We start from the raw sequence: 11,380 nt of genomic DNA on the forward strand, positions 1-11,380 counted from the left end.
AACACTGCAAAGAGTGTACTGTTGGATGTTCAATCATGTGGGACACTGTGGCTGTCTTCAACAAATATTAGCTCATTAGCCTAAGTGGGTAATGTTAGTTCTTGTGAATCACATGCGGTTTACAATAAACAGAATGTCATGAATTCTCAAGTTCCCATCTTCAAATTTTATAATCAATGAAGTTTTAATGTTGAACTGAACCAGAGCGCTTGATGGAGAGTTCAGTGGGCTTTAAACTACAAGAATTCCCAGCGAATACACAGAGCCAGTGTGGAGTGTAGGGGGGGCTGGAAGTGTGGAACGTTTCCAGCAAATACACATTGCCAGTGGGAAGTTCAAGGGGCCTGAAATTATGGAGACTTCCCAAGAAATATATAGCGCCAGTGGGTATTTCAGGGGCCTGGGAATGTGGCCCATTGACAACTAATATACAGAGCCAGCGGCACTGATCAGCAACAGTTGCTTGATATATTAAGTTTATTTTGTGTAAACCTCCACTTATCTGCACTTTTGCGGGTCTTCACATTTTCAGTTATATAGACTTGTGTAAGATGTTTTTTTCATTTACTCTAATTGAAATGTGCTTGAATAGAATTTCATTTTAAAATGTTCTCTCTTGTAATCCCTTTTCCTGTATCATTTGCAGATATTTCCTGCATCCTTGGGGTGTTATTTGGGATATTTCTGATACAGTTTCTCTGTTTCTCTCTGCAGGTGTTTCTCTCGGTCAGACCACCTGGCCCTGCACATGAAGAGGCACATCTGAGGGCAAAAAGAGCAGGAGTGGGAGAGGGGAAGAAGCAAGAGGAGGAAGAGGAGGAGAGATAGGAGGAGAGAGGGATGGGCAGTCAAGCTACCAACCGCCCGCCTCGTTCACCCCGTCTGTAAACCAGTCCATGGCCATGACGCCACACATCCACCCGAGAGGGCCGTCAGTCCGTTCGATCTTGGAGATGGGGATTTGAGGAAAAGGAGGAGTAGCTAGATTGTTGTTTTTCTTTAAAATTACACACTCACACACTTGCAATAGTGAACACTCCACACATCCGTCTTTGAATGCATCATCCCGGTGAACCCCGGCCACTCTCATGTGGCTCTGGGGGCTTGGACACTGCCAAACCAACATACGCTTAACTCGCTGATTAAACGTTACGCCGCCTTTTTTCTTTGTCTGTATTCAGTGTGTTTAAATCATACAACCAGGTTAGGCGATAGTTCATTGGGAAACTTTAAATATCCATATAGACAGTTGTTAGTGCTTTACTGGCTTTTGAGATCAAATACTCAACTTCTTTCGTTGTTTTTTAATGTTTCTCATATTCGGAACATCAAAAACCATCATCTGCCGCGGTCAGCTTCAGTAATCTATGTGAAGAAAACAACAATGCCAAATCTGCAGGAGAGAGACTGTATGGATTGACTTCTAGCATAGCTGACAATCGCATCCAGGGCTCAGACACTGGGTGTTTCAGTGCACCCATGGGACCTCGGTCAGCGAGGTGCTGCTGCAGCTCTCAGGCTCTCCTCCAGTGGGTGTTTGCATCTCTCACCTTCACTGAGACGCCTGCTGCCTCCGCAGGCCATCTGACAGAAATGCGCAGCGACACTTTCTTCCCTTTTTTTCTACTTAGAGGACAATAATTCTTCTTATTGTTGTTGTTATTACAAAGAATGACACTTTGTTCTTTTCTCGCTCGGAGAAAATGTCTTAAAACTCACTGAATTGTGTTTGGAGGAAAAAAACTGAAAATCTGAGATGACTTCAACAGAATGTGTGGGATGAGAAGGAGAGCGTTGTTGGTCTTTTAATCCCCATGTGCGCTGGCTGTGCTTCTGCGATCTGTAAGCAACCGATGGATGAACAAAAAACAGAATCACACCAACTCTCAGAGAAGGGATGTGTATTTTCTTTTTTGGACTATAATAAAGCCAGAAAGCAGAGAGGTCTTCAGTTTTTGTGCTGCTCTTTCTGCCCTGCGATTCACTCCAGCTGAACAACAAAACCCTTGCATGACCCTCCGTGGTCTCGCACTCTACCAGAGTCAAGGCGGAGGACTCGCTAAGAACTGGATACCTGTTTTTCTTCTTTTTGTTACTTTTCGTTGATTCTGAACGTCATCTTGGAGCGTTTTCACAGACTCTTAGATCCCATCTCCCTGGCAGCACTGCAGGGCACGAACAGAGGCTGAAGAGCTGCTTTTTATTTATTCACGTGGGACTTATGACGCCAACCGACCTTTGTGTGGTGGTGCAGACGCAGTCGCATCGGCCCGGTCAAATTTGCCTGTTTCGTATCCATTGACTGCACTGACTTTTTTTCAATGTTATCTGTGCTTTTTTTTTTCTACAGCGAAAAAAAGAACACAAAGAAAAAAAATCATAAAAAGACTCAAAAAAATGCAACACAAAAACAATTCTGTCTCGCTCTACACATTGTATACAGAACAAGCACACATACTCCGTCCACACACACGCACACAAGCAGACTTACACTGCAGTTTCTTTGCTCACGGCTCCTCTTGAGATAAGACTAATAAGATTTAGAAAAATAATTATTAAACTAATGAACAGAGTTGGAAAACAAAACACTGCATGGCAGGCTTTATTGCAAACACACACACACCAGCTCATGTACACACACACACATGCACACTGTTCCTGGAATTATATGTTCTGCTCCCAGATCTTTTTTCACAGTAGGAATTTAGCAACTGTTGTTTAGTAGAAGAGTGTCTTAGCTCTCGGCTGGAGGTAACAAACGATTCCAAATCCTTTGAAGTGAGAAATCAGCTTGTTCTCAGTTCCAGCAATCACCCACATATCCCTCGCTACAGTTTGTGCCTCTCATTTAATCAGCGTTTTCACTTCAGATACTTGGGTTACATTGTTGGGTACAATTGATGGTATAAGCCACAGTTTTCATCAAAAATGAATGAAAGTAAAACAATTGCAGCAGCTCTTTTATGGAAACTCACAACATTGTCGAAAACATGACAATAATCCACACTTTTATCCTGCTTCTCATGTACAGTCAATTTTAATCCTCAAGATGATTCCCCGTCTCCTGACCCAAACAAAGAAAACAACCATGAGCATTACCCTATCAGGTTGCTTACAAATCTGGTAAATATGCTTTCCAGTCATGAAAAGTGCTGAAGAATTGACTGGAACATTGGAGAATACACTTCTTTCACACGAGAAACAGGTTGTTCGGCAAACTGTCAACTTCTCAAACTTACAGCCGACTGCTGACATTCCAGTTCCATCTTTGTTCTCACAAATAAGATGAAACAAAAAATGTAAAGGTACCTTGTGAGATTTTCAACCACAAGTAGTGCTATTGTATTGTTTTCACAATTTGATCAAATGGTGAACGAACACATTCATATGTGTTGGAACACAGGCATTCCTGCTGATTGACAGGTGGTGACAGTAATGTACAAAGAAACAAAGCAATGCCCCAAGAAAATCAAGGAAGAAGACTACTAGCTAGCTATCATGTCAGTAAACAATGCAGAATTTAACGTATTTCAAATGTGGCTCTTGTAAATGTTTCTGGAGTGTTTGACCCCAAAAATACACAATGTATTTTGGTGAGAAACACGAAAAGTAAACATAACTTTGTTTACAAGAAAATTCCGTACCTTTAAAATCAGTTTAACCTGAGAAATCAGGATTTGCTGCTTCAGGCTGATGAAATAATATGTTCAGGATATCTTGAGCCACTTTTAAAACTACTCACAAACCAACATAACCAGCATTAAGAAGAAGAAGAAGAAGAAGAATTAATGTTGTTGATATTTTGCGCAGAATTCAGTAAATTTGAACAAAACCAATAAGAAAATTCATTTGTGGTAGCAAAGTAAAGCAAATTTTAACTTTGACCTACTAATTAGCAAAATAAAGAAGTAAGTTGATTTATTTTAACGCCAAAAACCTGTGGGCTGGTTTGCTTACAGTTGTTTGCTAACTTGCTAGCTAGCAAGACAACTAGCGAACTAGTTACCTTGTGACGACGCGTACAACTGCAATAACGACAGAAGGAATGTCGTTTTGCCTTGTTGTTTAGAGGTCTGTGGGAATATCTTCAAAACCAGTAAGTTTTGTTGTTGCTGGGTTTTCAAAGCTAAAGGCTACTTAATGTTTGATGAAAACTGTGACTTTTATCTTTGACCTGAATGTAATCGCTGACACTAAAATCTCTAATGTATAAAATGATACATAAGAGGTGAAAACGCAGCTTCCTTTGTTCAATGGTTGCAGAAAAAATAAACTCGCCTTGCAATCAGAGCATTACTGATACCGCCAACACTAACACTGACACCGCTGCTCCATCCGCCCACCACCACCTATATGCCCTGTAGCACATGCAAACAGTCTAATACTCGCTGCTGCTGACTGGTGCGGCTGGGTGAGGGTGCAGGCTTCCTGAAGCTGGCGGGGGATTTCACATCCCAGGATGCCCAGTCATCGTGCCAGTTGGCCTTGCCAGCCTTCATTAGGTGAAACAGTGAAAACATTCCCCTTCAAGGGGGTTTATGGTGCAGCTTCGAACAATCGATACCAAAAACCTCCAGCGTGGAACTGCCCTTTAGCCACGGGCAGAGTCTCCCCGGTCAGGAGAGATCAGCAGGAGACCGTCTCCATATGAGGCCTCTGTATCCAGCGGCAGCTTTCTCTACTAACTCTCTCTTTCTGCTAACTGCGACGTAAAGCAACCCACGTTTGGGATGAATCCAGTGTTTCACTTTTGATTTCATTTCATTGTTAGGTTTCTGTTACAAAAGCTGTATTGATGGTTGTTTTCTTCAGCTTGGGTGATGCAAAGTCATGCCAAAATGTTGAGACATGCAATGGGATGTAGAAAGAGCCCTCCAATATAGGACGTACAATCATAGAGGGATGGGGATCGTAGCACTTTTGTGAGGCTTTTGATGGCATGAATGTGTATATGTGTGTATGTGTGTGTCCCCGTTAGGCACACTGTGAGGGAAGCAGTGATTCAGCAAAGTGGTTGTTAACTGCTGAACGTGTGTGCAACCATGTGGGACAAATGATGGTTGATACATTTGCTGATGAAAATGCTTTGAATCTAAGCAATGGCTGATAATGTGTTGAGGTTTTTGTTGAGACCCTCGATTCTTTCACACATTCATTCAATCATACAAGTCATGGAGCTTGTTGAGTTGAGTCAAAGGAATGCAGAGCTTGCATTTTGAATTTGAGCGCACTCAGACTCCTCTCTCTTTACATTTCTGAAGGACATTTAGGGCCCTTTATTTTTTGTATTTTCTTTTCTCCTTCCCAGTCATCTCAGAATTTGTTTGTATTTCTTCTGATAATAATAATGAAAAAAAAAAGAAAAAAAAAGAATACAAATATCTGGATGTAAATCAGATCTTTTAAAATACCATTTTCGGCACAAACAGTGTAGTTTAATAATTTTATAGTCAGATGCATAATCAGCAGCTCATTTGCATTCCGTCCCCATTTGTCTTGTCACTCTGTTACCTTATGTTCCCGCTAACACCGCGAGTGGAGCTCATTGATGGAAAACTGACAGGATCAGTGTCTTCTTGTGAAGAAAACAACTCTGGCATGTATGGTGACTTCAAACTGAAACTGAATGATTTTGAAAGTTAAAATCGATCTGGTTCTTTCAAACCATCCTGGCATTTTGGGGAAAAAATCAATAAACACCAAAAACGATGAGCCTTAAGTACACTCTAAAGCGAATGTGTCACTTTCAGAGCATTTTTGTTTTTTGTTTTTTACAGATGACTCATTGGACAATGTGCCCCAAACTACAGAGACATACTGAGGTGTTGAAGATTTCATGTACCAGATTTGCTGGCCAGCGTGCAACAAATAGAACTCGTAGTTCTTGTCCTCTTTAATTAAAATCCCTCTCGACATCAAACACATCTCAAAGTCACTTCAGATACACTTTCACATTTCTTTTCCTCTCAGCCTGTTGCAGTAGGTTTTCTGTCACATTGTTACTCTGGGTCTCCGTCCTTCCCATCTCTCAGGCTCCTCCAGGCCAGCTAGCTGCCGTCCCACAGCTCTGATTATCATTAGTACTCCACTCCTCTCGTTGCAGTTCAGTTAATGAGATAGCTCTGAGTCACAGGGAAACTGAGTGGTCTGGAGAAAAAAAACAATAGGGTCCTTGAGCCAAACTGATTCCAGCGCTCTGTACCCTGTGGACAGATTTGATGTAGAACAAACAAAAGCTCCTGTTAGCATAGAGAAATGCCAGGAGACGGTGAGATATTTGTCAAAGAGACTAAACTGTGATGAAAAAAGGATTTAAAAAATCATTTACCCACATGAATATCCAAATCATTAAATCAGCCCTTGCATTTTATCTCATGGATTACAGATAAAATAAATTAGCATTTATCTGCAAAGTCCCGACAGATTTTTAATCCATTGTGTGTCCCCCAACCCTCCCTTCTCCTTCACAATTGAAGTGCCATTCTTGTTTCCTTCCACCCCTCCATCCTCACCCCATCTCTCCCTGTCTGTCCACAGCAGTTGTCCATGCACTATCAGCTGCAGGAATGCTGAATGCACACTTTACACACTTTGCCCAAAGATTTGCATATTTGCAAGTTAACTGCTGTGAATGTAGTAGACATAGAGGAAAGAGCAGAGAGGCAGAGATGCAGAAAAGGAGTACTGGATGGAAGATGGAAGGAGAGGGACTGTTTTTCTTACATGGTCGTCCCATTAAATCTTAATTACCAGTATGCTCCGACTCTTCATGCTTCATAGCATTCTCAGTCTCTTGTCTACTGTCAGCTGGAGCCGAGCTCATTGTTCACAAATGTAAAATAATGTTCTCATGGTCTTATAGGGTGCCCAGTATAGTGGCACTAGCAGCTTAAGCAGGAGTGAAGAAGCTTTAGTTTAAGTTAGCTTCTTAGCACACTGAGAATAGCATCATTAAGTGTCATATTTCAAAATCATAGATGGGCTGAAGTCTTTGGAAATGTTAAACAGCTGACTGTGGAAACCAACGTCACATCACCAACCACCAAATAAGTTAACCAAATATCAAATGGTTAGAGCTCAGAAGAAATCCAGATGAGGAGTTACTAAAGGCATTTTCACACTGGCAGGTTAGTCCAAATCTAGCAATGGTTTGCCTGAAAACATATGAATATGAAGGGTTTTTTTTGTTTTGTTTTGTTTTGTTTTTCAAAACTCAGGTGCAGAAATAGAAACTGCTCTTAAATCCACTGGAATGATGTTCATCTGAAATCAGTACCAGGTGAACTGCAGTACATTCTTGCCTTGTTTACAGAAAATAATGTGAGGTCAACTTGTTGGCTCTGGAGCACCTATCAAAATGGCTTTTGATTGTGTATTTCAAAAGCTGCACCAACATCACATCTTGACCACAGACACAAAGTCACACTTTGGTCAGGGACAAGTTACACAATAGTACCACAGATCATTGGCTTGTTGCACAAAATTTGCAACATCCATGCTGCAGGTTGAGCTAATTTCCTCCAGTGTTTTTATTTTGACATGTTACACTCATGAAAACAACACTATAGAACTTGCACATGTATCTACAATTTGCAATTGACCATCATTTGTGAAACAGAAGACTGTAAACTGTATGTAACTATTGCTTCTGTAAATCATGCCCCAGTGAACAAATGTGAAAGCAAACCAGGGTTCAGAGATGGAAGGCAAACAAACTCAGGTCCTGAATCAAACCAACAAACCAGTGTGAAAAGTGCCTTTAGACATCACCTTTGACCACAGGCAGTTGTTTGGACACAGTCCTTTGAAGAACCAGGCTTCAGTTTCCATAGTTTTCCACCTTATCACCCTGAAGAAGGATTGTCACTTTAGGCAGCTTTTGTAAATAGCGTGAGATCTTACATACAGACCGCTCTGTGTGAAATTAACTGTACATGGCGACAGCACCGTCTCAGACATTTCAGCGTTTCTATAGATCTGCTTTAGTTCTTGCAAACATTGCACTACATGATCATACTTAGCTATTGCACTCTCCATGTGCACGCACTGCTAGCGTAGTCTGTTGGAGCACTCTGTCAAATATCCACTTAACATTTGTTACACGTCCAGGATGCACCTTCCACCAAGAACCATTTCCTACAGGTCCAGTCGCGATAGGTCAGAGTGACATATCAACTTGAACCTCCAGTGAAAAGCCTTTTTCATCACCATTAATCTGGGGGATTTTGTTGTACCGTGCAAACATTCAGTCCTGCTGTGACTTGGTTAAACTTGGTTTCAGTGGCATCCCGGAGTGACTCTGTCTGTCTGTAACTACTGTGTTTGTCCATGCTTGATGTGTCAGTATATAAGAGATTCACAGGTCTTTACCCCTCTCCTCGTGTCTGTATATTTCACCTCACCCACATCAAACCCTCTCCACCAAAACCACAACCATCAGAGTCCTCTGGGGCAGAACATGCTGATAGTCTTCAGATATCCAGCTGTTTTGGGAAGTATTCTCAAGAGCTATGCAGCTTGGGAGCTCCAAGCAGTTCATTGGTGAGACTGCAATAACTTTTCCACCTTGCCAGCTAAATGTCCTTGGTCAACCCAGCCTTGTAGGTGCTTGTCCATCTCTGTCACTTTATCTGCTTAGTTAGACCCTAATGTTTGATACATATTTGTGGGTTACTTGGAGTTTAAGAACTTCTTTTTTGGCCAGTTGTTCCCCCACTCAGTGCATGCAAAAAGGATTGTTATCCAAAATATTCTGTTTGTGTCTGGTGCAAAGCCAAGGCCAGTATTATATCGAAGGAAATCGGCAAACATAGTAATTTAATAATAATGGAATTTGACTTTTTTGCTGATAAACTTGAGCTCTCACAGTACCACAGATCTTCTGCCTTGCAAAATGTGTTGTTTCAAAATTTACAATCCTCAACAAGTCTAGACAATATTCAGACGTGTGGATAACTAACCATCTGCCCGCTCTGCTACAAGATTTTTCTCTTTTTCAGGGGTGAAACAAGAGAAGTAATCTCCTGCACACTGTAAACCCTTGCAGTCTATTTATTGGAAGCTACAATTTCTGTCCACCTACACGCCTGCATCTAAAATAGAGCTATAGAAAAAAATGTTTTTGTTTTACTGAGACTTATTGATGAGATAGATAATAACCCCCCGATGGATAATGATTACAACAGTTTTTGCATACCCATAATCTTAACAGAATCCCTCAACAACATTTCAGATGTCCATTAGTGATTCACTGTGTGGGGGTTGTTTAGTTCTAATTCCTAAATTGTTACTTAAAATTCAAATGTGGGTCTTTCATTCTTCTGCATATTGTTCTTATTGGTTATGACAACATGTTGCTGCCAATCAGCTGCTTTTCAGAGATCCAAAAAGTTACCGTCAGGTTCAAGTGCCAAACAAAAGTTTCAGGTCATTTTGGTTCAATTTGAAGTTTTAGAAATGTGCATGATGCTCATCTCGCTTGCTAGATGTTGTTGTGAAGCTGAATTAATTGGAGACCCCATCTCCAAAATCTCTGCAATGCATCTGGTGAGTGACATGTTATCATAATCAATGGGAATGATGGTAAAATAAGACTCACATAAATGCACCTTTAAAATAATAAGCATTAGCACCCAAACTAACTACTGTGACAGAGACAGGATTTTGGTGCCAATCCTCATGCTGCACAATGGGAAAAGTGACCAATCCAGTGTCATCATTTAACAAGAGCTGTATTTTAGCACCTTTATATCATCCAGTGTGTGTACACAATGAACTCAAACCATAACTGTTTGATTGAATCACAATGACATATTTCCTGGGATGATTTGTCACGTAGGGAAAAGAGAAGACAGCAGATGTGTTTTTACCTCTCACCTGTCCGACAGGGGCTCTGTTACTCGATACCTTTCATATCAACCTTCAATCCATGAACCTTCACTCCACACCTGACGTCCTCTCCTCTGTCACCGTCACTTCTGTTGAGTTTTTTGATTTTTTATTTTGAGTTCTCTTGTTTGACTTACAATTTTTTGCTGTACAAAGTGTTTAAAATATTATTTGTATTATATGATGTTAGTATGGTAATGTTCTTTATTAAGGAAGAAGAAAATTTATTTTTGTTACTGGTCTGTTTCATAATTCTTTTCTAAATTGGTATTGTAAGATATCTATGCAAGAACTGTTAAGTGGAGCATTTTTATTTAAGAATGTAATATGTGTAATAAATGGTAGAATCTGGTCACGGCTCTCTTGTATTTTGTTCCGTCAAAGGTTTTTCAGAATAACTTTGGTGAACATTTTAACACGCTTTAAAAATGTCACTCCTTAACTAAGCTACACTAACTTAACACTTAGCTTGTCCGAGCCAGTCAACAGTCCTTCTTTGTTCAAATGCATTTTAAAATTCAAGTGTTAATCAAGTTAATCTGAGGTTCAGTCTGAGTTACATTCTGTTTATTAAGGCTTGTTGCCAGGACAAAATAATGGCAATAAACCTACACAAGACTGCCAGGATGAAGATTCAATTTGGCTGACTCAGACCAAAGCCTCATGTAAGCTTCACCTGAACTTTGGTGAAGCTCTCCAAGATAAAGGACAAAAGCCGTTGTTTGGCCGTTCCCTCTAGAACGACCTACAGAACGTTTACTGATTTGACACCACAATGTCTGATCTGACACCACTATGTCCTCCAAAGCTGCTACAAATCGCTGTTGGAAAGTAAATCTGTTATACGATGTGACAGGGCCATGGTTAAGGTTCACAGTTGTGATAAAAAGAATCAACATTGATTTGTGGTTTGAAACAGCAGATTGAAACATGAACACCAGTCTCATGTGGTTAAGTCTAATGTTTTGCTGACTTTATTCCAACCTGCTCCCTACATGGATTGTGTTGCTCCATAATAACCTCACCTGACATCATAACCCTACAGCTGTCAGAGGGCTTTGTCACTTCAATATCAACAGATGTCGCTTTGGGGTGCTTGCAACTGGGGTTTACATTGTTAGGAGGTCAATCCCACTCTGGAATTCATTTTCACTCAGGACTATGGATTTTCTCCTCTCCTTTACACACGTGATTGTTGTATTCATTTGACTTATTACAAAATATTGGAACTGGTTCTTTAAAGCCTTACTTCCCCACACACTACAAGTTTATACGTTTACATCACTGTCCTGTTTCCCAGTGTTAACATGCATCAACTCCCACCAAAAAATGGAATTTTCTCGAGCCATTGAGCTTAACAGGGTAGTTGCGAGGTACCCACAGCTGCTGAATGAATGAATGAATGAAAAAAAAAACATGTATCTTTTCCATCTATTTCATTTCTGACTTCATCACAATATTTGATTATCGTGTTCAAATTGTAAAGATTTTC

The 11,380-nt window shown here is 40.6% G+C and overlaps 1 protein-coding gene across 1 annotated transcript in view; it reads left to right on the forward strand.

The window, feature by feature from the left end:
* The window catches only part of klf7b (Kruppel like factor 7b), a 62,212-nt gene extending 56,833 nt beyond the window's left edge, over window positions 1–5,379 (forward strand). Inside the window, exon 4 of the mRNA XM_070975794.1 lies at window positions 715–5,379. Within this exon, the coding sequence (XP_070831895.1) occupies window positions 715–766 (52 nt within the window). The 3' untranslated portion in view covers window positions 767–5,379. The remainder of the gene's footprint in view (window positions 1–714) is intronic.
* The last annotated feature ends 6,001 nt before the right edge of the window (window positions 5,380–11,380 follow it).

The sequence above is a fragment of the Chaetodon trifascialis genome, chromosome 12, assembly GCF_039877785.1.
Source record: "Chaetodon trifascialis isolate fChaTrf1 chromosome 12, fChaTrf1.hap1, whole genome shotgun sequence".
NCBI lineage: Eukaryota > Metazoa > Chordata > Actinopteri > Chaetodontiformes > Chaetodontidae > Chaetodon > Chaetodon trifascialis.